The sequence below is a fragment of the Triticum urartu genome, chromosome 7 (genome assembly GCF_003073215.2).
Source record: "Triticum urartu cultivar G1812 chromosome 7, Tu2.1, whole genome shotgun sequence".
NCBI classification, from domain to species: Eukaryota; Viridiplantae; Streptophyta; class Magnoliopsida; order Poales; family Poaceae; genus Triticum; species Triticum urartu.
In genome coordinates this window covers 26,830,859-26,858,434 of record NC_053028.1, presented here as the reverse complement: position 1 = coordinate 26,858,434, position 27,576 = coordinate 26,830,859, and the positions used below count along the sequence as shown (strand labels likewise).

Genomic DNA, 27,576 nt, shown 5'->3' with positions numbered 1-27,576 from the left:
AAGTCAATATGCGTATGCAGGCTTTGCTACTGGCGTCTGCCGCACTGACTGCGGAGGTGGACACGCTGAGGCAGAACCTTGAGCGGTCCGAGCAAGAGCTCGGCCTTTCCAAGAAGCAGCTCGAGGACAAGGAAGGTAAGAGATACCTTACTTAAATATATAAAAGGTGCAATTGCAAAAAATGATAGGATTAACGTGGCTATTGTAGGGGCCACAACTGAGGTGGCGACCCTTAAGCAAGCGATGTCTGAGGCTGAGAAGAGGGCGGCCACGGAGCGCACCGAGAGGGAGAAGCATGAGGCACAGGTTGGCGAGGTGCGGCAAGAGCTCCAGGCTCTCATGAAAAAACATGAGAGTTTGGAGCTTGACTCGAACACGCGAGAGTCCGAGCTCGCGGCGGCCATTGAAAATGCAAAGTCTGCCAAGGCTGAAGCCCAGAAGGCCCTCCAGGAGGTGGAGGCGATGAAAAAGATAGCGGCGGGTAAGGCATTCTTCATGCAAAGCAAGCACGTGAAAGTGAGTTACTTGTTACTTACCCGAATCCGGAGCTCTCCAGGAGCATTCGCAGATTTGCCCCGTAGCGTGTAAGATGCTGTCGCCTTCTACTGGGCCGAGGAGGGGAGCTCGACGGAGAAGGTGTTTTGGTCTTAGTATGCTGAGGCCGGACACCCTGTGCCCTTGAGCGACCAGCTGAAGCAACTGGTCGAGCTCCATAAGGTGGCCGAACAGGCCATGAAGGGCCTCATAGTTCGGCTGTGGCCTGGAGAGGCTCTACCTGGGAGCCACTTCGGGCTGGTGAGGCGGCTGGTGGAGGCCTGTCCAAGGCTCGAAGTCATCAAGCGCTCCGTCTGCATCGAAGGTGCCCATAGGGCACTTGCTCGTGCTAAAGTGCACTGGGTCAAGCTGGATGCTGAGAAGCTTGTGAAGGACGGGCCGCCGCCGGGCAATGAGCATCGCAAGCCCGAGATGTATTATGAGGGCGTCCTGAAGGGTGCCCACCTTATGGCAGATGAATGTTCCAAGGATGTAATTTTTGAGTAAACTCGCTCGTTTTGTCCTGTGCGCTGAAAACTTGTTCGTATGCGCTAAGCAACGCTTTTTGAATTTAAAATATTACCTTCTGTGCGGCCGTTTATTCAGTCTGAGAGATGGCGGGTCGTCGGCTTCCGCCCCCGAGCCACTAGTGCTGGGGTGTTCGGGATAAACCTGAGCGCTCTTTTTCCCATTTTTGGGTCCTTCGAGGGAGGCGCTCAGCACAACGAACAAGGCAATCGGACCATAATGCTTGAACACTCTCACTTAGCAATAGAATTCTATAATTTTAAATTTCGGCGACGCCCCTAGTATTCGGAAGGCCGAGTTTGGGGCGCTATCCACGTCTAGGCCGGACAAAGCCGGCTCCTCGCTCTAAGCGGCATAAGTCTTTAGGGACTCGAAACCTCTCAAACAGCGATCAGCTCTCGCCCTATCATGACGGTCAATTTTAGCTTTCTCTACTGAGGTGCTGAACCCAGCTCAACCGGGGCACAATCGCAGTAGTTCTCCTAGCGCTACCTTAGCCAATATAACGGAACGTAAGGTACCATAACATAGGAGCCGGGCAAACCCAACTATTGACCCAAGACATGATTCGGAGCTGATGCATATAATGCTTTAAGTTCGGAGTGCCACACTTGTTAAAGTGTTTGGACTTCTCATGCCGTATTTATGGGGTGTTTGAGCCCCTGGCATATTAGCCGTACCAGAGTGTACGAGTGCATAATGTCATAACTGAACATATATATTGAAAAAAAGGGAAAAAATAGAGAATGCAATAATAAGCTGAAGCTAAGCATTGTTTATTAAAAGGCTGCTGTAAAAGCAGAACGTTACAAATAGTGTGATAAGCAAGAGATGGGACTATTTGACATGTCCCCCTCCAGGGGCGATCTGCGAAACGGTATGTAAGACAGGTATATTGCTCGTTATAGAGACCACCTGGACACTTGACGTAGCTTTCTGCCTCCCTGGCTGTTGCATTGTGTGTTCGGCGATTGTACTGCCGGACAGGCCTTCCAGAGAGTGGAGTCCTGAAAGTAAGAAAAGAAAAGTGACAACATCGGGAGCCCTAGTGCAGTTGAGCCGTATTTTGGGCATGCCGTGGTTGTGCCCCTCCCCCTACGCCCATGGTATTTCCAAAGCGTAATTATGTACGCGTAGTACTGGTTTCGCAATTTCGCAAGGGCTGGGGTTGGGGTCGCATTGCTACGCTTGCTTGGAACGTACGAGATGGTTTTGCTGTAGGTTACTCCCGGCACGTTTGGCGGTGTCCGGACCTTTGTTAGCCGGACTGGAGAATTGCCTTGAGAGGCTACTTTGTACCTCTGCTGCAAGGGCCGCCATATGCTCCTCCATTTGGGGAGAGCGTTCGGTGTTTCCATTGACCATAATTACTCCTCGAGGGCCTGGCATCTTGAGCTTGAGGTATGCGTAGTGCGGGACCGCATTGAACTTTGCAAATGCGGTTCGTCCGAGTAGTGCATGACAGCCTTTGCGAAACGGGACTATGTCGAAGATTAACTCCTCGCGTCGGAAGTTATTCGGGGATCCGAAGACCACCTCAAGTGTAACTGAGTCTGTACAGTTGGCCTCTACACCTGGTATGACACCTTTAAAGGTTGTCTTTGTGGGTTTAATCCTTGAGGGATCTATGCCCATTTTTCGCACTGTATCCTGATAAAGCAGGTTCAGGCTGCTGCCGCCGTCCATAAGGACTCTAGTGAGGTGAAATCCGTCGATGATTGGGTCTAAAACTAATGCGGCAAATCCGCCATGGCGGATGCTAGTGGGGTGGTCCCGTCGATCAAAAGTGATTGGGCAGGAGGACCGTGGGTTGAACATAGGGGCGACTGGCTCCAACGCATATACATCCCTGAGTGCACGCTTCTGCTCCCTTTTGGGGATGTGGGTTGCGTATATCATGTTCACCATCCGCACTTGTGGGGGGAAGCCCTTCTGTCCACTATTGTTCGGCCGCCGGGGCTCCTCCTCGTCATCGCTATGCAGCCCCTTGTCTCCGTTTTCGGCATTTAACTTGCCTGCCTGCTTGAACACCCAACAGTCCCTGCTGGTGTGATTGGCTGGTTTTTTGGGGGTGCCGTGTATCTGGCACGAGCGATCGAGTATTCGGTCCAAACTGGACGGGCCTGGGTATTTCTCTTAAATGGCTTTTTCCGCTGACCGGGTTTAGAGCCTCTGAATCCGGCATTAACTGCCGTATCCTCAGCATTGTCGCTGTTAATGCGGTGCTTGTGCTTGTTGCGACACGACCTGCCATTGCTGTCCTTGGTATCCGAATTACCAGGGCTCTTGGTCATGTTATTACTATGAGCTAGCAAGCTGTCTTCTCCCGCGCAAAAGCGGGTCATGAGTGTCGTGAGGGCTGCCATGGATTTCGGCTTTTCCTGTCCTAGGTGCCGGGCAAGCCACTCGTCACGGATGTTATGTTTGAAGGCTGCTAGGGCATCTGCATCCGGACAGTCAACGATTTGATTTTTCTTGGTTAGGAAGCGTGTCCAGAATTGTCTGGCTGATTCATCTGGCTGCTGAATTATGTGGCTTAGATCATCGGCGTCTGGTGGTCGCACATAGGTGCCCTAGAAATTGTCGAGGAATTCGGCTTCCAGGTCCTCCCAACAACCAATTGATTCTGCTGGCAAGCTGTTAAGCCAATGCCGAGCTGGTCCTTTAAGCTTGAGTGGGAGGTATTTGATGGCGTGTAGATCGTCGCCGCGGGCCATGTGGATATGAAGCAGATAATCCTCGATCCATACCGCAGGATCTGTTGTGCCATCGTACGATTCGATGTTTACGGGTTTGAAACCCTCAGGGATTTGATGATCCATTACTTCATCTGTGAAGCATAGCGGGTGTGCGGCGCCTCTGTACTGGGCTATATCACGACGTAGCTCAAATGAGCTTTGTCTGCTGTGTTCGGCCCGGCCGGATTTGCTGTATCCGGCATGACGGTTATCGTCTCGTGTCGTGGTGCACCCACGCGATCTGTAGATCGATCTTGTTTGCCTTGCCTTGTCCTCCAATATATCTCGCAGGTCTGGTGCATTTCCCCATGTCTTGGTATTTTTTGAGCGACGCCGGGGTGCGGCTTGAGTGGAGGGCCAAGAGGCCTCTCTGTCGCGGCCACGAGGTGGCCGATCGGCCGCGTCATGCGCTGGTGATGTAGGTTTAGGTGCTTCCTCCTCTAATCGGGGTAGCAGCCTACACTTGGGGTAGCTCTTGTAGGGGCGTTCGAGTTCATACTCTTCGGCCGCAAGGACTTCAGTCCATCTGTCGGCTAGCAAGTCTTGGTCAGCTCTAAGCTGTTGCTGTTTTTTCTTGAGGCTGCTCGCCGTGGCAATAAGCCTGCGTTTGAAACGCTCTTGTTCGACGGGATCCTTAGGTACGACAAATTCGTCGTCGTCGAGGCTTGCCTCGTCTTCGGAGGGAGGCATGTAATTATCGTCCTCTACCTCTCTGTCTGCCGCTCTCTCATGAGGGCTGGCTTCTCCATCCTCCTATGCAGAATCCTGCTGGAGGGGGTTGTCTTCGGCACTATCCGGGGTGTTATTATCTCCTGTGCCGGAATCACCATTTTTGCTTTGGTGGAATTTAGAGGGGTGCCACTGACGCCGGCGCTTAGGCTGCTTCTTGGAGGGGTCATCCTCCGCTGTTCCATCGCCATTGCCTTCTTTTGGGGTGTCCACCATGTATATGTCATATGACGAGGTGGCTTTCCAGTGCCCTATAGGCGCTGGTTCCTGTTCGTCTCCTACATCGTCGTCCATGCCGTCGATGTCTTCCGAGTCGAAGTCAAGCATGTCGGTTAAATCATCGACAGTGGCTACGAAGTGTGTGGTGGGTGGGCTTTGAATTTCTTCGTGATCCGCATCCCAACCTTGCTGACCATAGTTCGACCAGGACTCTCCTGATAAAGAGAGATACTTTAGTGAGTTCAGAATGTCGCCAAAGGACGAGTGCTGAAAGATGTCCGCGGCGGTGAACTCCATGATCGGCGCCCAATCGGATTCGATTGGCAGGGGCGCGGAGGGTTCGGAGTCCGGAGAGGAGTCCGACACCTTGGAGCCACGGGCTTCGCAAAGAATAGGGATGGTGTTCGGCTCGATCGCCGTAGAGATTGCAGCCCCCGAGGCCGTGTCCTGCCACCCGTCCTCAATTGGCGCAGTTGGCTACGAGCTAAGGGTCGGAGCGGACACGGGTGCGGCCTCCAGGGCACTGTTCGGTGGCAGAGCTAGATCATGCCCGCCGTGACAGTGCGGCACGCCCGGCTGTGGCTCCAAGCCGTCGAAGATCAAGTCCCCGCGGATATCTGCCATGTAGTTCAAATTTCCAAATCTGACCTGATGGCCAGGGGCGTAGCTTTCGATCTGCTCCAGATGGCCAAGCGAATTGGCCCGCAGTGCAAAACCGCCGAATACAAAGATCTGTCCGGGGAGAAAAGTCTCACCCTGGACCGCATCGCTGTTGATGATCGGAGGAGCCATCGGGCCTAAAAGCGACGACACAGAGGAACTCTCAATGAAAGCACCAATGTCGGTGTCAAAACCGGCGGATCTCGGGTAGGGGGTCCCGAACTGTGCGTCTAGGCGGATGGTAACAGGAGACAAGGGACACGATGTTTTTACCTAGGTTCGGGCCCTCTCGATGGAGGTAAAATCATACTCCTGCTTGATTAATATTGATGATATGGGTAGTACAAGAGTAGATCTACCACGAGATCGGAGAGGCTAAACCCTAGAAGCTAGCCTATGGTATGATTGTTGTTCGTCCTACGGACTAAAACCCTCTGGTTTATATAGACACCGGAAAGGGTTAGGGTTACACAGAGTCGGTTACAATGGGAGGAGATCATATCCGTATCGCCAAGCTTGCCTTCCACGCCAAGGAAAGTCCTATCCGGACATGGGACGAGGTCTTCAATCTTGTATCTTCATAGTCCAGGAGTCCGCCCAAAGGTTATAGTCCGGCTATCCGGACACCCGCTAATCCAGGACTCCCTCACACGCTGCCTTCAGCTTGTCGAAGGCGCCAAGAAACTGACTAGCATGAGACGCCTGTCAGAGGCCTATCAGCGCGAGATGGACTACGCTGTGGGCGGCACGCCGGGTCCCATCGGGTCCAGCCGCCTTGGCGTGGTCCAGCAGCGCGGCGTAGCCATCGCCAACCCGTTCAGGCCAAATTGCCCCGTCTACGCCACACCTGCGGAAAACATCCGAGCTGCCCAGGCGGCGGCAGACGAACTAGACAAGTTCGAGGGCGAAGAACGTCGCCTGATGACGAAGCGCGTCCAGTTGTTCCTCGACGTGGCCGCCGAGCAGAACGAGGCCGGCTGCCGCACTGATGCGCTGCATCAGCAGAATGACGACCTGCAACGCCCCCAAGACCAAGGCGCGACATCTCGGACGCCGACTGGTGGCGTCCATGGAAGAAAAGACAAGGAGCCGGCTGCCAGCCGCAGTCGAACTCGCATCACCATAGAGCGCGACCAAGACGGCCGCCCAAGAGCAGTGGAACGACGGGACGACTGTCTGCCTCCTCTCCCTCGCAGGGAAAGGCGAGTCTCCGCGCGGCCTGTTGACCACCCGACAATCGGCGACCGCCTTGGCCGCAAAGAGGGAGTCGGAGAGAATGATTCTCGCCACCGAATCAACCGTCTCCACCGATCCCTTGTGCTAGAAGAAGAAGATGAGTTGGGTCCGCCGTGTTTCGGCCCCCGCATTCGAGACAAGCCCTTCCCCAAGGGGTTCACACTCCCGAGAGACACACCCAAGTATACTGGCTCCGTGAAGCCGGAGGACTGGCTGGTCGCCTACTCCACAACCGTTAGCATAACAAACGGCAACAAGCGTGTTGCCATAAAATACGTTCCGCTCATGCTCCAGGGCACGGCTCGGACTTGGCTAAACAGTTTGAAGCCCTGCAGCATCAACAGTTGGGTCGGCTTCACCGACGCCTTCGTCCGCAACTTCACCAGCACGTATAAGCGGCCACCCAAGCCTCGCCAGCTTTCCTTGCGAGTGTAAGGCCCCAACGAGTCAACTCGCGACTACCTCACGCGCTGCGCCGAGCTCCGTAACTCCTGCGAGGGCATGCACGAGGTGCAGGCCATCGAGTACTTCACCGCAGGGTGCCGAGAGGGCACCCTCCTCAAGCACAAGCTCCTCTGTGATGAGCCGGCGACCCTCGATGAGCTGCTGATCATAGCAGACAAAGACGCCACGCCCGACTCCTCCATGAAGGCAGAGATCCAAGTTAGTGCGACTGGCAAAGTGGCTCCTAAGGCTCCTCGAACCCCGGTTGGAGACGCCAGTTGGCGTCAATAGCAGAACCACCAAAAGCGCAAGGCCGCTCAGCCGGCTTCCACCAGCCGGCAGGTGGCAACAGTCAAAGACCAGCAGCCGGAAGGGTAGCCTCCGCCCAAACGTCAGAAGGGCGGCAAGCCCAACTGGTTGCCGGCTTTCTCATATGAGCAGACTTTGGATTCTCCCTGCAAATTCCATAGTGCTTTCTCACCGTCCAACTACACCACTCGGAAGTGCCACTAACTCACCAGGATCGCCAAGGGATACTGCCTCTTGCCTCCCCCGCCTGCTGGGCATCCGCCTCCTCCTCCGCCCCAGCAGTCGGCGGTCAGACTAGTCGGCGCGATACAAGACGAGTACCCAGAAGAGCATGGAGCCTATGTCGTGTTCACCAGCGTGGCCGATGATCGATGCAGCAGGCGGCTGCAGTAGCCAGAAGTGAATGCGGTAGCCTCAGAGACCCCCGAGTTCATGCATTGGTCTGAGAAGCCCATCAGCTGGAGCCGAGCTGACCACCCGGAGGTGATGCCTAATCCCGACTCCTATGCCCTGGTTTTGGACGCCACCTTTGCCACGGACAGGCAAGCTGCTCGCTTCTCCTGAGTCCTGATAGACGGCGGCAGCAGCATCAACATCCTGTACAAGGATACCATGGAGAAATTAGGAATCAGACAGAGGCAGCTTTAGTCCAGCCGGACAGTATTCCATGGCATAGTTCCTGGCCTTTCCTGCTCACCAATCGGCAAGATCCTGATAGACGTCCTCTTCGGAGACAAAGATCACTTCCGCCGAGAGTCAGTTTGGTTTGAGGTGGTGGACCTTGAGGGCCCATACCATGCGTTGCTTGGCCGGCCTGCCCTGGCCAAGTTCATGGCTGTCCCTCACTACGCCTACCTCAAGATGAAGATGCCGAGTTCCAAGTGGATTCTGACCGTAGCTGGCGACTACAAGAAGTCGTCCGCCTGCGTTGTAGAGAGCAGTCGATTGGCCGAGTCCCTCGTGATCGCAGCTGAGAAGCGGCTCCTTGACCGGGTTGTGGCGATGGCAAGCAAGCAGCCAGAGATGTCGCCCGATAACAAGGAGTCAAAAGCTGAGGGATCGTTCAAGCCGGCCAAAGAAACGAAGAAGATACCCTTGGACCCGGAGCACCCGGAGAGGTACGCTGTCGTAGGTATGAACCTCGACAGCAAATAGGAAGGCGAGCTCGTCGATTTCCTCCGTGAGAATTGGGACATTTTCACATGGTCCCCCAAAGACATGCCGGGTGTCCCGACGGATTTCACCGAGCAGAAATTACATGTCCGGTCTGATGCCAAGCTAGTCAGGCAGCCCTTGCGCCACCTGTCAGAAGAGAAGAGAAGAGTCGTCGGAGAAGAAATTGCCCGGCTGCTGGCAGCCGACTTCATCATGGAGGTGTTCTTTCCAGAGTGGCTGGCCAACCCGGTCCTTGTGCTAAAGAAAAACAAGTAGTGGAGCATGTGTATTGATTGCACTAGACTCAACAAAGCATGCCCCAAGGACCCGTTTGCTTTGCTGAGAATTGACCAAGTGATCCGGATGCGGGCAGTTGAGTTTCTTAGATGCATATTCAGGATATCACCAGATCAAGTTGAACCCGGCCGACAGACTGAAGACTGCCCTCATCATGCCGTTTGGAGCCTTCTGCTACTTGACCATGACGTTCGGCTTGAGGAATGCCGGCGCCACCTTTCAACATTGCATGCAGAAGTGCCTCCTCAAGCAACTCGGCAGAAACACCCATGTTTACATGGACGATGTGGTGGTGAAGACGGAGAAGCTTGGAACACTGCTGGAAGACCTCAAGGAGACTTTTGAGAACCTATGCCATTTTCAGATCAAACTCAATCTAGAGAAATGCATCTTCGGAGTACCAGCCGGCCAGCTTCTTGGCTTCCTGGTCTCCGAACGCAGCATAGAGTGCAACCCCGTGAAGATCAAGGCCATCGAGAGGATGGAAGTGCCCACCCGACTGCTGGACGTGCAGAAGTTCACTGGTTGTTCGGCATCCATTAGCCGCTTCATCAGTCGGCTGGGAGAGAAGGCTCATCCCTTGTACCAACTCATGAAGAAACCCACTTTTTTTGAGTGGAACGACAAGGCGGACGAAGCTTTTCTCCAGCTTAAGAAGATGTTGACTACTCCACCTGTCCTGGCGGCTCCGACTCCTAAGGAGCCCATGCTCCTCTACATCGCCGCCACGAGCCGAGTGGTCAGCACAGTCATCGTGGTAGAGCGCAAGGAGGAAGGCAAGGCACTACCAGTCTAGAGACCAGTATATTATTTGAGCGAAGTGCTGTCGACCTCCAAGCAAAACTAACCCCACTACAAGAAGATGTGCTACGGTGTGCACTTTGCTGCCAAGAAATTGAAGCCGTACTTTCAAGAGCACCCAATCACTATGGTCTGCACAGCTCCACTAGCCGAGATCATCGGAAGCCGAGATGCTTCAGGCCGAGTGGCCAAATGGGCCATAGAGTTGCCCCCCTACACCATCTACCACCATCCTCGCACCGCCATCTAGTCAGAAGCGTTGGCCGACTTCCTCGTCGACTGGCCGAGACCCAGTACCTGCCGCTAGCGCCTAACTCCACCCATTGGCGGATGCATTTCAATGGCTCCAAGATGCGCACTGGATTGGGAGCCGGCATCGTCCTCACCTCTCCCAAAGGCGACAAGCTCAAATATGTGCTGCAAATCCATTTTGCCGCCTCCAACAACGTCGCCGAATATGAGGCACTCGTTCACGGGCTCCGGCTTGCCAAAGAGCTCGGCATTCGCCGGATCCTGTGCTATGGTGACTCCGACTTGGTGGTCCAGCAGTCGTCAGGCGACTGGGATGCCAAAGATGCAAACATGGCGAGTTACCGCTTCCTCGTACAGCAAAAGGACTCACTCCGGCTTTCCGACAAGTCGGCGGTCCGCTTGGCCAGTTCCTCGACGTTGGCGTCGAAGGCGGTCACGCGAAGATTGTGGTATTCCTGTGACAAAATTTCAGACAAGTGTTAGTACTTGGAACTCGCCGATTAGTGTTCCGAGCCGCCTGCTCAGCAGCCGGCCCGAAACTCGGGGACTACACCTAATGGGTGCGCTGGCGCGCCCCCACAAAGGAGCACATGAAACAGAAATGGAGAAGAAAGAAACATACTTGGACGGCCTCCTGCGCCGCCAGGTGCGCCTTGTTGCAGCTCAGGATGGCGTCACCCTCGGCTCGGATCTTGGCCTGGACGTCCAAAAGCGCCCGGTTCAATGGGCCCGTCCCGCCTCCCCGCACCCACCCAGTGGGCGCGGCACTCGTCACCTCGGTGTCCGGGATCGAGGAGCTCGTGGCGCCGGTCTCCAGAGGGCGCGCCGCGGAAGCCGCCTTCGCGAGACGGCGACGCGTCGGCGTGCCGACCTGGAGATAGGCCCGCCACCACCTCGTCCTCAGTTGGCGGCACCGAAGGGTCCAGGGCTGTCTGCCCTGTGCGCTCCCAGATGGCGGCGGTGGCGACACAATCACATCCGGCATGGAAGCATCGCCGCTGTCCCTCTCCATGACCGGGTTCTCACCGTCGGCTTCCCCAGTCTGTGCCGTGAACTCCGGAGGTCGCCGATTGGCGGTGCGCAGCTTCTTCAGCCTACTTATTCGCAGCGACGGCGGCCTCGGCCTCCGCCAGTTTCTTCTGGGCGGCGGCCTCCGCCTTCTCAGCCTCCGCCTTCTCTAGGAGGGCGGCTGCCCGCTCTTCGCGCGCTTCTCGCGCGTTCTGCTCTGTCGCATCCCGGAGGTCGGTGGCTGGATCGACCCGCCGAGTGTAGCCCACGATGGAGGCGGCTACGACCTAATCAAGAGAGAGGGGAGCCCTAGACCAAGGGAAACAAGTAAAGAATTCAGGCAAGATCAATGAAAGAAAAAATGAAGGCGCAAAGAAGGTAGCACTTACGTAGAGACCAGCGGCGGCTTCTTCACCTCCTTGCGGAAGCGGTTGGCCTTCGCAGCTGCCTCGTCCCGCTTGGTCGCCGCGGCCGAGCCCTTGGGTTTCTTCGGCCGGCTGCCGAAGAGGCTCGGCGCGGCCCTGCGCTTCTTCGCGCCGCCTTGGGCGTCCGGCGCGGCAGAAGAGCTCGTGCCCGGCTGGCCGGCTCCTGGCTGGTGTCGCGGGGCGACCTCCTCCGCGTCGTCGTCAGGCCAGTCCTCGAGACTGGCTCCAAGCCTCGGGCCGCCCGCTTCGCCGCCTCCTCCCTCGGCGTCATCCTCTAAGGCCGCAGCCCCCAAATCGGGGTCGTCGACGTCGCTCTCCGCCCGATCGGGGAGCAATTTGCGGTTCGTACCCGCGGTGCCGGCTGCTGGCTGGAGGAGGGGGTTCTGACCAAAGCCAATTGGTCAGATTGGACAAGACGGACTCGGCGACAAAGAAGTCAAAGAAAAAGAGAAAAAGAAAAAACTCACCATGGGCGGAGGATCGCGCGTGAATACGGCTCCTTGCCGAACTGCCACTCCTCTTTGAGCTCACAGTTCGCGAGATAGTTCACCATGTAGGCTACCTCTTCGTGAGGCATCACCTTGGTGCACATCCGACTCGGGTCCCGATGCCCGCTCATCTGGCAGATCATGTGGGGGCGACCTTGGAGTGGGAACACTCGGCGCGCCACGAAGGCGGCCAGCAAATCCGGCCCGGTCAGGCCCTCCGACTGCGTCAGCACTCGGAGTCGCGCGATGGCGCCGGCTCCTGCGGGCGTCAGCGTCCTGGCCCGGTACGACCAGTTGGGCTGCCTTCCAGCTGGCGGGCCGGCTACGTAACCCGGCAGATTGACCCAGTATCCCTCCGTGAAGATGCTCTTCACGTAGAAGTACGACCGCTGCCACATCTTCACCGACTTTATCAGCGTGATGGGGGGAAACGGGTTGTCGGCCCCTGACCTTCGCACGACGATGAACGCGCCACACTGAGCTGGCACGCCTGTGGCTTGGGTGCCGAGCTTGGAGTAGAAGAACTCGCCCCACAGCTCGATGGTGGGGAGAACGCCAGGAAGCCTTCGCACAAGGTGATGAAGGCAGACAGCAGCACCATCGTGTTGGGGGTGAGGTGGTGCGGCTTGAGGCCGTAGAATTCGAGGAAGGAGTGGAAGAAGCCGCTCGCCGGCAGGCCAAGGCCGCGTAGGCAGTGCGAGCGGAAGACGACCCGCTCGCCCTCCTCCGGCGCCGGCGAGATTTCCTTCCTCGGCGCAAGATGGACCCACACGAAGTCCTTGCCGGGCAGCTGCGGAGGAAGTCGATGTGGTCGTCGTGGACCTCCGAACCGTCCCAGGTACCGGAGTGCACCATGGGGGGCGTAATGGCGGAGGAAGAGCTCATTGGGAGCGAACTACCGCATCACTCAAATGTAGCTTAGGGCGCGGCGACAAGAGGAAGAAGAAGAGGAAGTAGTAAGGAGGAGGGGCACGCGTGCTCTGCCGCTCCCCCTCCTACGCCTACTTATAGGCCTATAGGCTGCTAAGCCAAGGGGGCGGTCGTGGGATTTACTGCGTGCAGTAACTTTGCGGGAGCCTCAAGCATCCACCTCGATCGCAGCGGATCCGCTCGTGCGCAGAGGCGTGGTAGTGGCGGGCCCCGCTGGAAGGTGTGTCCCGTCGCGCATGTGGGTGGGCAGACTAGCCCAGCCGCTCATCGCCACGTGATGGGCACAGAGCTGGCGGCGGCCTGGAAGCTTAGCTAGCACGCCGCTTGGATCCCGCCGAGGCATTCGAAAATTTTGGACAAGTCAGATTGGGCGAGTCCGACTCCTACCAGTCGGCCCGGCAGAAGTCGAACGAGGTTTCACCTCAAGCCCTCAGAGAAAGAAACTACTGAGGCTCCTCGACCAATCACCCGTGGCGCCTCACTAGCTTCGGGGATTACTGTCGGAGTAATGGGCCACGGGTAGGCTCACCCGAAGCCCAGAACCTTTCAAGACATCGGGGCTGACTGCCCTCCTCAAGACACCAAGATGAATAGCCGCCTTCTGGAGGCCGGCTGGAGGAACGGCCGACTGCCCACACGCGGCCGAGTCCTAGAGGCGAGGTCAAGACAAGCCGACTCCTACCTGGCGGCTTCTAGAGAAGCCGGCCCCGAGGAGTCGGCCCACGGCACTACCAAAGCCCATGCCCTCATCAAGCAGGACGGGACGGGGATGGCTACAGTATGGCCTATTCCCTCCCCTTTCCAAGGGCTGGCGTGGCCACAGTGCGCTGTACCCGCGGAGATCTCCGCCCGAGGCGGCACTGTTGCCAGGTCATCCCTGACATCATCACCAGCAGGCGGAGTCCTGCTCCCACGACGGCCTGTCTGTAAGGCCCCAGGACGATGGGCCCCACCAGTCAGCGAGAGTCCAGAAGACGGCGGGAGCTCTACCAACCGGACCCGAGGAAGGTCGGCCCCTAGGAGTCGGCCCGCCCCTCCCTCGGGCTCTACGCGCCATTAATCAGACGAGACAGGGAGTGGCTGCAGTAATCGCCCGCGAGGCGGCAGAGCTGTTGCCATGACCCCCTGACCAAGCCTGCATCATTGGAGGCACGGCTACAGTAATCAACAATCAGCAGGACCCACAAGCGGTGGGTACGGCCTGTCGGCCCCGTACCAGACCAGTCGGCGGGGCCCACCAGTCGGCGGGCCCAGGCAGTCGGCGAAGAAGCCTGCGGCCATAGAGACTGACGGCTAGGCCCTGCGCCTAGCCCGATTACCATTGTACCCCTGGGGAGTAGGCCTATATAAACCCCCCAGGGCACCCATGCAAAGGGTTGGAACCCATTAGAACTAGACCAGATACAGAGGAAGGAAAGAGCTAGCCTTGCCGTCTCCTACCTCCAGCATACAGCTCGAGGAGCACCCTTGTACTCACTTTGCCTTAGTGATCATGCGGAGACCCCGCAGAGCAAGACTAGGGGTGTTATCTCCTAGGAGAGCCCCGAACCTGGGTAAAGTACGCCGGCGTTCGTGTCACGCCTCATCCCGCTTCCGGGCACCGGCGACGTTCTACTCGCTCCCACCATGATAAGCCATCCTTTGGCATATGTCGCACACAACCCCCGACAACCGTAGAGAGCACAATATTTCCACAAATCTTATCTTCTGACAGCTTTTCATAATGCGACATCACACCATGGCCTGGTTATTATTCAAATCGTTTCTCCCAGCCTGCCACTACACGTCTCGCGAGGCGGTTTTATTGGCACGTCTTGTCGAAGCAGAGATCGTGTTCTCCTTATCACGGGATTCTCATCAATACGGGTATGGGTAACCCAATCATGCCTGTTGGTATGACTCCTCGATTTTAGGCAAGTTCCAAACGGTCACACGGAGGATGTTTGATATTCACCCTCTTTATAAAGGGGCCAAGGCCTGTCCTTTTCTGCTCGCACTCAATCGAATCCTTCCCCCACCTCGAGTTCCAACACCCAAGGCTCAGGCTAGGCGCTTCGGACATTCAGTCATGTCCGGATCCAACCTTCAAGGTCGGTGGATGCCCTCCTCTGTCACAGAGCAGGACATCAAGAGGCTAAGGGAAGCCAGGTATCTGTCCGCCGAAATCTCGCACAAGCTGCCTGCTCGAGGGCAGGTCATTCCCACTCTCGAACCCGACGAGAGCGTCGTATTCGTCTCCCACTTCCTCTGAGGGCTAGGCTTTAGTCTAGATCCCTTTGTTAGAGGACTCATGTTCTATTACGGGCTTGATTTCCATGATCTGGCCCCGGATTCCATCCTTCACATCTCGTCGTTCATCGTCATGTGTGAGGCCTTCTTCCATGTCACCCCACACTTCGGCTTATGGCTCAAGACCTTTAATGTGAAGCCAAAGATGATTAATGGGCGACATGCAGAATGCGGAGGTGCCGTAATAAGCAAAGGTGCCGATGTTACCTGGCCAAAGGGTTCCTTCCCGGAGGTGTCCAGCTTATGGCAACGGGAGTGGTTTTATATCACAGCTCCCCGAGGTACTAAGAGGGTAGCGGCCCCCGCCTTCTGCTCGGAGCCCCCGCCACAACTGGCGTCATGGATCAACAAGGGGCTAGACTGGGGGCCAGTAAATGATGTGCCGATATTGCAGAGTCGCATCCGAGATCTCCTCGAGAGAGATGTCAGCCTTGTCAAGGTAATGCAAGTCATGCTAGTTCGTCGAGTCCTGCCTTGCAAACGTCGACCTCTCCGTATGTGGGAGTTCAACCTGGAAGGACCGTGAACTCTCTAGCACTTCTTCGGCGTGACGCTCGAAGAGATGTACAGACTGTTCTTCGGATCACAAATAAAGTGTCCGCACACCACCGAGGATGCGGGTCTGAGCTGCAATCGTCCAGATACCCAAGTAAGTAGTTCTTCGGCCGAACATGCTGTCTTTTTATTTATCACAACATCATTCTGAAAAATGGCTCTTTGACCAGGACTGGGTAAAAAAGGCGAAGATGATCAGGTGTTCAACCCCCCTTCCCGAAGGCTCACCGGATCCTGTACTAGCGAGGATGCTTGAGCTTGCACCTTATGAAGTTCCATCAGGGGGAGATAAAGGGAGGAACCAAGAAGCCGAAAGCGAGCCTCACTCATTATTCATCCAGACCGGGGGAATTAGTGCCTCCGCGAAGGAGGATAGTCGGGGAGAAGAATTTAAAATTCCCTCTCCCCAGGGAAGGAAAAGGACCGCCTCGGATGACTTGGAAACAATGGTTTCCAAACAAGGGAAGAAATCTTCGTCAGGGGGTCCTACCTTAGAGGGTATCCTTACCACATAGTGCCCGCAAGGGGACCAGCCCTCCACCGAGCTCTAAGTAAACAAAAGTACTTTATAGTAAATATACCCTGCTTCATTTTTGAGAATGATAACCGAGACATATGTCTTGTAGTTCAGATCGTAGCCCTTCTCGACAGAGTTCGTCTTCGGGGGATCTTCTTCCGGAGATGATGGAGAGCGAAACGCCTCCCCGTGCCTCCCTACCTCGTGAAGCGGACGACCCTGAGGTGTCTTCACGGAGGATTTCTCTTGATCCGCCAAGGTCGTAAGGTAACCCTTCGGCCACCCGAAGTCCGGTGTATTCGTCTCCTAAGGAGAGCAACAGAAAGAGTCCAGAACTGTCCGGTGCGCGACCAGACGCACTGACGAATCTTCTAGAGCAAGCGGCTATCTCAGAAGCGCATTGTACGCTAATGGGTACGGTGGTTGAGAGGATTTCATCCGCCAAAAGCAGGTTGCATGAAGCTTTTATGAGCCTGCAGAGAGGCTTTGAGGTACGAAAAGTAATATATATTTTTTGACAGTACCGGACACGCTAGGTGTGCCCTATGCAGATAGTAGCCCTTGAGACTCTGGTTGCTATCGAAAAAGGCGGCAAACAGAAGATCATAGTCCCAGGTAATAACTGTGCTGCTATCATGTGCAGGCGGCTGAGGGTCTGGTGGCTAGCCGGACTAGCAAGTTTGCCAAACTGAAACGACAACTTGATGCGGTAGATGCCGACATCGTGTTTGTAAACAAGCGGCTTGATGAGGCACATGGTATGTATTCTCCGGTGATCAACATATATTAAGAGGAGCATGATGCTAGTATCTGTAATATGCTAGTATCTGGAGACCCTCCGGGCGGAACTTGCCCGGGCCAAGAAACAAGCCAGGAAGAGTGATGCGGCCGCCATAAATGCGGTGGAAGAGCTAAGAGCCGAACAGGCTGCACACTGCCGGAGCAAAGAGAAAATAGCCAAGATGGCTATTGAGTTGAAAGATGCCGCCGACCGTTATGAGCTTCTTGAGAAGGAAAGCCGAGCGAAGACGGTGGACCTGGAGAAAGCCATGGTAGCAGCCAAGGAAACACACTCTAAAATTAGAGCAGCGAAGGAGGATCTACGTCAAGCCGGAGATATCATGGTTGGGAAGCCGTTTTTGTTGCGAACGAAGTTCGGAGATCCTAAGTATGCCCTTCTAGATCAATTATGGAGTTCTGCGGACGCGTACCTGGATTTGGCAGCAAGTGCTGCTGATGCGACCAAGTTTTTCGAAGATCAAAAAGATCACAAGGTGGAAAAGTTGTTCTGGTCGCAGTTTAATGCTCCGGCACGTCCGCTGCTGTTAAGTGAGCAAATGGACGAGTGGGTCGAGCTCCATAGGTTATCCGGGCTTGCCATGAGGTCTGTCGTGGATCGTCTCTGGCAGGAAGGACCAAGGCCAAATAGTTATTTCGTTCTTGTGCAACGATTCCTTGGTGCTGTGCCACATGTCGACGCTGTAAAGAGGTCGGTGTGCGTTGAGGGTGCGCGGATGGCTCTAGCCTGTGTCAAGACATACTGGGCGGAGATGGAGGCCACCGCGATTGCAACCCAGAATCCAGCTATAGGCCAGGTTTCAGCCGAGCACTATTTTGAAGAAGTCCTGGAGGGAGCTCGTTTAATAGAGGCTCAGGGCTCAAAGAGTGTCATGTTCGAGTGACATGTATCTCGATTGTAATTACAATGCTATTTGAATTATAAAGGCTGTTTTTATACTTTTGCCTGAAAGTATTATTATGCCTCCTGTGCAGTCGTTTATGTATATACTAGATCATGAAGCTGCGCATTGCCGCGCCCGCCCATCGTTGATGCAATAACATAGATGCTTTTGAAAATTTATGTTTGTTTTGAACATTGCTTCATGATATGCTCAGGATATGGGTAGGAATGACAGTCTTTTCCTTTAATTAAAGATGAATGCACAAGTTTTAATTATTATTTTTATTTGTCCGAATTGTAATGCTAGTTGAGTGGGTAGTAGGAAGTTAATGATTCAGTTACCATTTTACTTTGCACTTAATTAATACTATAAAACTGTGTCTTGGTTTGCTCTTTATAATGACCTGATGTAAGCTGCGTGTGGGTTAGTGTCAGACGAAGCAAGATGGATCCATGGCTGCAGTGGCAAGAGGTAATATATTTCACATGATTAAATTATTTGTAACTGTCTTGGTGATTCTCCTTTCACAATTATATGTACGGGTTAGCCTGAATATACATATAAGTTGGGGATTTTTGGCGTCTCTCCGAAGGTAATTTTAGATGAAATTCTTAAGAAGATTGATGGAGGAAGAGCCGAGTATAGTTGCATGAAAGTCGTTATTATTAGCACAAACAAAATATGTCAGGTAGACTTGACCAGGCCGTTGAACACTGATGTTGATGCTGAGGAAGATGCAGCTATAGCCATGATAGGGAAAACTCACTGAATCATATAGGTTTGAGACTGATGATACGACGGAGGAATTGAAAAAGTGAAATCCTTGTGCTTGAAAATCTAAGAAATCAGCAAGTTGAAGCCACGAAGGTGTTGACGAACAAAGATTATATGTGATTTAGAAAGAATTCTGTAGAGAAAACAAAACCCTGCATCATGTCCAAAAACTTGACCTCTTTTAATATCATCAGTTAGTTCATCTTGCTTCGTTTTTTCAATGTCAGGCCAGATCTGAACTCAATTTATTTTCGAACAATAAACGGCGGTTCTTTTATAAGCATGTGTAACAATGAACCTGTAGCTGGGATGTAGCCCTACCACATCTTGTGTATGGGTTGTATTGGCCAGGTCTGTAATGGCAGCAATATGCATAATAATCTAGCATTTTAATTATTTTGCGAGCCTTGGGAGGTAAGAGGTGAGCATCAGTGTATTGAATGCCAAATGAAATTCAGGATCACCATGGGGGAATAATATTGAATACTACAAGGGCATAAGGGAATGATTTAAGTTGGAGATGTAGTGCAAGCCACGTTGCTTGTCATGCATGATAATATCTCTCTTGAATGTATCAGTTGCGAAAACACCAACAATTAGCAAAGCAATGTCGTCAGACGTAGGTAAATTGTATTGGACATCTGCATCTGATTGTGGACCCAATATTCTAATGGCTATGCACTGGTCAGGTTAGTCCTTTATTCGGTCCCTAGCAATTCTAAACTGTTATAATTACACAAAGCACATATTCTATTTTCAATTTCTTTGTCAGTCTCGTGATCATGGATATACAGTAGGGCAAATTCAGGCTTCTGGCCTGTTGGAGGAATTAATGAGCCTATCTGTCCGCTTATTCTTCCCACCAGAAAGCTGCATCACAGTGTCGGCATCTAAAGCATCGGTGAACCAAGATTTGATCGACCACAGTAAGTAGCTGAAATTACCAGCAAGAATGCAAAGTTAGATTTAAATGGGAAAAACAGGTTGCACAATATTTGTGTAGAGGTCAGTAATCTAGTGAAACCTTCAAGAGTATCGATGAATGGGGTTGTCCATTGGGATCAGATGGTGACCCTTTGCCGAACCATTTTAAATTGGTCCCTTTATTTGATGCACGCTTTTCCCTTGTGTGTCACACAGAGTAGTGACGGAAGAATTCATCTCCTGGTTTGTATGGCAGTATAGAACACAATTATCAAGGAAATAGAAATCTCGTAAAGTAGCACAAGTAGAGATGAATTAACACTATTTGTTTTTGTATATAGTAACTGGTTCATTAATCCTTGTCTGCCTACATTGCGGAAGGACTCCACTTGGTTCGCTAGGACAATGTAACTGGCACGCATCGCTTCCATGGGCTTGTAATCAAAATGTTTAGGCATTTTTATTCTACTTAGGTCCAGTACGTGTCATAGACAGATTGTATGAAATCTGAAAAAAAGAAAAGAAAAGGAAGCAAACAAAATGGATGTGGCCGGTTGGAGGGAAAATCAAACAAATTCCTATGTAACAACTAAAATCACAGTAATCCAGAAAACATATTTGATGATCAAAAGACAACCGTATGTAAGAATATTTGTGAGCATGATACATGTCCAGAAGCCATGGTTGTAATTGGGTGTAACGCACACATCCTCAAGCAATTTCAACACGCAAATCCCAAGGAATGAGGACTGCAAAACTGCAAGGAAGAAATAGGAGGTCACTTCCATAGATACGAAGACATGACACTAGTAGAAAAAGTGTCAAACGTGAAGCACATTAGTACTGGTTTGATTTTGGCCCGGTACTAATGGTACCATTAGTGCCGGTTCGAACGGATTTGCATTAATGCCGGTTCGTGTTGAACCTTTAGTACCGGTTCGTGCCACGAACCGGTACTAAAGGGGTGGTGGCAGGCTAGCGTCAGGCCGGGACCCCACGATCACCTTTAGTACCAGTTCGTGGCACGAACCGGTACTAAAGGTCTAACCTTTAGTACCGGTTCGTGCCATGAACCGGTACTAAAGGGGTCTGACCTATAGTACCGGTTTGTGACGCAAACCGGCACTATAGGGCAATTTTCAAACTCTACCCCCCCCCCCCCCTCCCCCCGTGTGTTGCCATTTCAGTTCTGAAAAAATCAAAAGAAAATGATAAAAACTTCAAAAAATAAAATCCTTCGAGAGGTAGTTATATTACTACATCTACTAGTTAGGAAAATTTGAAAACTACAATTTGGACATGTTTTGCAAAAAGTGTAGGGAAAATGTAAAACGGCTATAACTTTTGCATACGATGTCGGAAAAAACGTATAATATATAAAAAATTCAGCACGAAAATCCGCATCCGATGGAGACAACCTACGGCCTGTTTGGAATTTTTTAGAATCCTCAAATTCCAAAAGGAAAAAAAGATATGGTCAAATTTCAGTTTTTTTAAACAATTTTGGTTAAATCTGGTCAAACTACTTATTCAAGAAGTGTTAATGTTACTACATAATTATTCAACAATATTAGTGTTACTAAATAATTATTTCAATTTTTTGAATTTTGGTCAAATCTGGTCAAACTATGGTCAAACTATGGTCAAACTTATTCAAGAAATATTAGCGTTACTAAATAATTACTGTTTTTTAGAATAAGAGTTTCAAACTCAAACGGTGAAATGTGTGACTTCATGCTCAAGCTAAACTCCTGAGGGTTAATAGGATTGACATCTTACTATTGTCAGGAAAACAACAAGTGCAGACTCGGAAACGAAGGAGAATAGAACCCGAAAGTTAAGCGTGCTCGGGCTAGAGTAGTGAGAGGAATGGGTGACCGGTCGGCAAGTTAGATGATTTGGAATGAGTGATCCACACTTGAGTAGTTAAGAGAGGTGATTAGAGACTAAATCATCAAATAATTCAGAAGAATTAAAAATAAAAAAAATCTAAAAAATTCCAAAATTTTCAAAAAAAAATTCAAAACACCAACCGGTACTAAAGGTCCCCCATACCAGGGCGCAAGCTCACGCCACATGGTGGCACTTTAGCGCCGGTTCGTGCCGAACCGGTACTAAAGGGGGGGCCTTTAGTGCCCACCCTTTAGTGCCGGTTATGGAACCGGCACTAAAGGCCCTTACAAATCGGCGCTAAAGCTCCGTTTTCTACTAGTGTGAAGGAGAACTAGAGGGAGGAAGATGGATAGTCGGCAAGAACAAACCTAGGCAATAGGAATGGCCGAGAGAGACACTGAAGGTAGGAATGAAGAGATGGCGCAAGGAATAATATATGAAGCAGAATGGGAGTTTGGGGTAACGCACCAGGGCAAATTAATCACCATCGTCACGCCTGAAACTAATTACCACCATCACCATTATCACAGGAGGTAGACAGTGGATCTTTAATGCCGCAGTTTCAGCTTCGGTTACGGGATGGGAAGGGACGCGCGGTACAGTTGCAAGGCATGGAGAAAGGGTGCAGGAGGAGGGCAGCCGGCGATGGACGCCGACGGTGCGTACGGCCGCCGCAGCCGCCATGGACGAACATTGCAAGGCACGAAATTGAGAAACTATGAAGAAGAGATTGCAAATGAAGAGTACAGGGGGGTGAACGGCACCAGTGGGAGGAAGTCACAGCAGCAGCTCACGGACGATGGAACGTCGGCGCATCGAGGAGGAAGGAGCGGCGGCGCGGAAGGAACAGAGAAATTGTTCTCGTTTGGGGATGGCGATGTTGATATGCGGCGTACGACCTGGGCTGTTACCATCGAAATAAAAAGTTGTGGGCCTTACGCGGCCTGATTACTGAGAGAAAAACCAGCTAGCTCTGCGTTGCAGCGGCCCGCGAGACGGGGCGTGCAACGCGTTAGCGATCAGGGACGACCAGAATTGATCTGGAGCGTATGTTCGAGCCTTGTTATACTGTTTCTCAATATATATATATATATATATATCCCGGAAGTTTGCAGTCATCGGCTTCAGCCCCCACGCATATAATGTGGGGGTGTTCGCAAAAGCGCGTCTTCACACTTGATCCAACGTCTTGGTCCATTAAGGAGGTGATAGCGCAGCGAACGAGGCAATCGGACTATATTGCTTTAACACTTTCACTTAACCATAGGAGTTTGATAGTGGGGCTACTATATAGCCCCTGGTATTTCCGCGGCTATCCGAATACGGTGCGCGTACGTACATGACCGGGAAAACCAGTCCTTCGTTAATGTGGAGGAATCCCGAAGATTCCGCTAAGTCATCGAGTGGTTGACCAGTCTCGCGCTTTATCATGAGAGTCAGTTTTCGGCTTTGTCTACTGAGGTGCTCATCCGGATGAACCAGGGCACAATCGCAGTAGTTCTCCCGGTGCCACCTTAGCCGATAGAGCGGAATGTAAGGTAGCAAAACGCGGGAGCCGGGCAAACCCAACATTTGACCAAAGACATGATTCGGAGCTGATGCATATAAGGTCAATCTCGTGACGCCGAACACTCCCTAAGGTATTCGGTCTGTACAACATATACCGGGCTGAGTAATGCCCTTGAACCCTGAATTTCCAGGTACGTGCATTAGTCTGACGTGGCGAAATGCCAATAACGCCAGCATCCCTCTCGGTTGTGTTGAGTATCCGGAGGGTGTGAAGCAACAAGAGACAGTAAGAAAGGTTTACGAGGGTCTTAATCTAAAAAGAAACCTTTGAGCGGGGCCCTGCTGCACGTCTGTGCGTGTGTCTCCGTTGTGCCGTATCCTGGAGGGTGTAGCACGATTATCATCTGTGAAAAGAGAAGAACTTAAATGAAATTTGTCGTGCGAAAAATTGGTTATTCTTAATAAACCATTAAAATTCAAGATAATTAAGGTTGAGCCGAACTGTAGTCCCTTTTACATGCGGGAAGCCCCAGATACCGCCTATGTGGGTATATCCATCAAAACAATCTCAGGTTTATCTAAGCTGTTACAGCTAGTGATGCGCCGGACTCGTCTACACTACAAGAAATATGTCAACTTGTGACCACCACTATTGGTCACTGAAAGGTCAGAAATTTCCATTTGCGACCTTTTTGTGACCAAAAACAGAAGGTCAAAAGCTGGCAGTCGTAAACTGACTATATCGACCTTTCTTCTGGAATGTTCGAAGACGTTTATGACCAAAATATTCCTACTGTGGAGTTTTGGTCACTAGCAATCTCCCCAGGCCATGTAGGCATCCAGCATGTCAAGCTGATGTGGCACAAGATTCAGCCCGATCCGATTCGGCGTTTTACATGGGCCGGGCCCATTAATTCAGCCTATTTGTGTGTTTTTCATCAATTTTTGTTGGGTTCATGGGCCTAGCCCATTTTATTTTCTAGGATGTAGCCTTCTATAATTCATTTCTTTTTTGAGCCTCGACCCTTTTAAAATCCAGTCTATTTTGGGCCTCCATAACATGCATTTAGAAGCTTGACATCACAAGGGCAGATGGCTATTCCAGCTTACATCTCAGCATGTACGTATGTATCCATATCAGAACAAACAGAAAGCACAAATAATACAATGGTAATCACAGCCAAAATAAGTTTGTTACATCATATAACTTAGATACAATGGTAATCACGGCCACAAGCTCTACAAGTCTCTACAAGTGTAATCACAACCACAAGATCTACAAGTTCCCTTTGACAGCTTCGAGTGGCCCTTCGGTTTCTATCAGTCCCGATTTGAGGAACACACCAGGCTTCACGGTCTTCTCCATAGTGTCGACCAAGATCTCACCCTTCATGGGCATCAGAGTGATGCACCTGAACATGGCAGGGAAAAGGATTACCTGCCAAAAGCCAAATTTATACAAGATATCAGCCTTTGAGTGGTGCAGATTATCAGAGAACCATGCTTCAGCATTACAGGGCATGGGAACATAAAATGCAATTTTTTTACAAAGGGCGTACAGTTACAAATTTACTATCCACAAAATTAAATTAGAAAAAATGGATGAAACAGTAAAGTGTATGTCAGCCTTAGTGTTTCTAGTTCCTACAAATGACTGAGACCATGGTGTTTCAACCTTTTGTATGACACTAATATATAACAATATATATTGAGCATGCTACAACAGAAGCTTGAATTTATGGTTTCTATACTTCTACATTATACATCCTCAGTAATATAGACCATTCATCATTAATAGTTTTAAACACTATAGGACCAGAAAGTAGGTGCCGCTTCAAGTTTTAAAACTCAACCATTCATCATTAATAGTAGCAATTTAATCTTACTAAAGATAGGGGCATGTACAACGTGAGAGCACACTACGGCCAGAATTTGCACGCAAAGATCATGGAATTTTATGCACAACAACAGCAGATTAGTTATATGAACACAATCCCAGAATTTTATGCATCATGAATGAAGAAATAAAAATAGGATGCTTTGCTTTACGCGGAGGATAAGCAAAAGCAGCAGCACATGCTTTTCCTATTTGCTTTGCTTTCCTATTAGCATCTCCGGTCAATCAAACAGGATGCAGCAAGTGATTACATTAACCCCGATTCAAATATTTGAAGTACTGGACAATCATTTCATGCAGCCATTCATAAACATACTACTACAAGGGAACTACAACCTTTTATTTTTAAGCATAATGTTTAAATACGTAAACTTTCCTCGAGAGTCCCTACACACTACTACTCAACTACTGTAAGTGCATAGTACTCTATCAGTAAGCAGCAGAGGAGATTTAAAAGGAAGGACCATGTGTGTGTGTGTGTGGAAAACACACACAAAAAACTGAATATCACTAGTCACCCTGCACACAGCAAGTTTCAGATGTTCAGAACAGATCAACATGTTGAGCAGTTAGGGAATCACGAGAAGGAAGTGGGAGGGTGGATCACGATGGTCTCACCTTGTAGCCGTCGTCCTCATCCAACCCTGGCAACCAAGTACACATCCAAGCCAGTTCACGAATCCATGGGTGCTAGCTTGCCTACTAGCTCCAGCATTCTGCCCCTGGATGGCACAAAAAAAACCTGACTTGTAAACACAAGCTTCAGTTCAATGCAGAAATAAACAAGCCTCAGATTATGAGCAGCAGTGTTAGATTGTTTACCTTCAGAGTTCTTCTTCTCCCACCTCCCCATTCTACACAAAGCCACCCTCCACCGGACCAAATCAAGCTTTCAGTTCAACAATCAACACCATTCACCTCTTCATCCTCATTTATGCCAAGACACAGTCACATGAACAACATTCAGCTACACAGAGAGGAGGCAAATTGATCCGAGACGAAGGTACTAGGATACATTACCTTGTGCTGTCCACGGGGACACACTCGTAGTGGCACGTGCCTTGTCAAATGGGATGAGGTCCCCAACGAACTCTGAGACGACGTCCTCACTGGCATTGGCCTTGGCGGCCACCATCCAAGTCGGGCGCGCCCTCGCCATCAGGGGCGGCGAGCTCCTGGGCCTCCTCTGCCAGTGCGCCCTGGTCGGACTCGTCGTCGTACTCATCGTATTGGTTAAGTGCAAATCAATATATTATAAGACAAAAATAATGCTCATTTAAAAAAATAACAACAGCAAGCACTCATTCAACTACACCAAATTAATAGTACCATAATCATGTGAAGCTCACTACTATGAACATTCAACTGCAAGTGTATAAGCATCATTCAATTGCAAGTGTATAAGCATCATGTGAAGAACTCATTCAACTGCAAGTGTACCATAATCATGTGAAACACTCATTCAACTGCAAGTGTATAAACAGAACATATATAATTTGCAAGTGTAACATAATCAGGTGACCATCATCGTGAACTAGACATACGAATACTAAATATCAACCAATGCACATACTTTTATTACCAGGAAGAGAGATAGCTCAAAACAGAACATATATAATTTGCAAGAAGGAAATCACCCATAATTAACAGGGAGAGATACAACCAAAACAAGTTCATTTGTCTTCCAAGTATAAACCATCAAGTGCGCAAACTCACATCAGTTCACGTCATTACAGAATTTCAGATAACATGTTTACTGCAGAAATCAAGCATAGGCAGTAGTGCTGCTAGTGTTTCTTTCTGTGGTTGTGTTGGACATGCAACTCAATTTCTAGTAATGGTAATTCAACAGAAACAACTACACATGGAAATTTCAAGCCATGGTAATTCTAAAACAGCATACCGTTGATCCTCTTGAACATGGAGAACATAGACTCATGGTAATTATGGTCGAGGAACCAGATCCTTGGGTCCTTGTCATCCTCCTCAAACAGCACTGCAAGATCACAAGCCGACGCAATTCACAAATTCAGTAAGCCACCACCGTAGTAAATAGCTCTACATATCTAATCACGCAAGGGTTTCGCGCCAGCAGATCTAGCAGCAGCTACAGCCAGGGTGGGTTCCGTGAACCCTAGGCCCCACCAGAGGCGTGGATCCCCCGGAAACAGGCCGGGGACCAGGACAGCGCAAACCCTATCAGGGAAGAGGTGGGGGTTCGGTCGTTCGCTTACCGGCGTAGGAGTTGGTGACGTCGATGAAGCCGCGGGAGGAGGTGCCAAGGAGCACGCTAACGACGCGCTTCCTGGTGTCACGGGCGACGCGGTTGTAGTGGTCGATGATGCTGAGCAGCACCAGCGGGTGCACCATCACCTTCTCCAGCGTCCGCCCCGACAGCTGCGCCGCCTTTACCACGTCCATCTCCTCTCCCTCTCCTCGGCACGTCGTCAGGGAGCAGCGCAAGGGGCACGGCCCCGTAGGCGGAGAGGGAGCAAGGGCGCGAGCGGGCGGACGTCGTGGCTGCGGCAGGGGACGGGGAGGCGGCAGATGACGGGGCGCTTGGGTTGGATCTGGATCGGGGAGAAGGGGGAAGAGAGAGGCGGCGGAGAGGGGGAGAGAGAGGCGGGCACGGGCTGCTAGGTTTTGAATTAGGCTGCTGAGAGGTGGACGGTTCAGATCAGCTAGAACGGACGGTTCAGATCGGCTAAGGGGGGTGATCCGTGGGATGAGCCCTGATTGGCTTAGAAAATTTATGGTTTAAAATAGTTTCTAAGTACTAAAAC

The 27,576-nt window shown here is 51.4% G+C and overlaps 1 protein-coding gene and 1 long non-coding RNA gene across 2 annotated transcripts; both read right to left on the bottom strand.

The window, feature by feature from the left end:
* Window positions 1-7,900: 7,900 nt before the first annotated feature.
* On the bottom strand, window positions 7,901-27,214 carry LOC125518216 (26S proteasome non-ATPase regulatory subunit 7 homolog A-like). The gene is made up of 5 exons (XM_048683131.1): window positions 27,028-27,214; window positions 26,697-26,789; window positions 11,556-11,558; window positions 9,557-9,563; window positions 7,901-7,994 (listed from the first exon to the last, which is right to left on the bottom strand). The coding sequence occupies exons 1-5, from the start codon at window positions 27,212-27,214 to the stop codon at window positions 7,901-7,903; spliced, it is 384 nt and encodes a 127-aa protein (XP_048539088.1).
* Window positions 24,049-25,711, bottom strand: LOC125524046. Its single transcript, XR_007290525.1, has 3 exons — window positions 25,616-25,711; window positions 25,412-25,515; window positions 24,049-24,334 (listed from the first exon to the last, which is right to left on the bottom strand). It is a non-coding gene; the product is annotated as an uncharacterized LOC125524046 (long non-coding RNA).
* Window positions 27,215-27,576: the final 362 nt, after the last annotated feature.

Excerpts from the sequence above, each read along its gene's own strand:
- LOC125518216 (XM_048683131.1), bottom strand. The coding sequence starts at position 27,214 with ATGGACGTGGTAAAGGCGGCGCAGCTGTCGGGGCGGACGCTGGAGAAG. Across the intron at positions 26,790-27,027 it reads CGTCACCAACTCCTACGCCG|TGCTGTTTGAGGAGGATGAC; the intron begins GTAAGCGAACGA and ends GTGATCTTGCAG.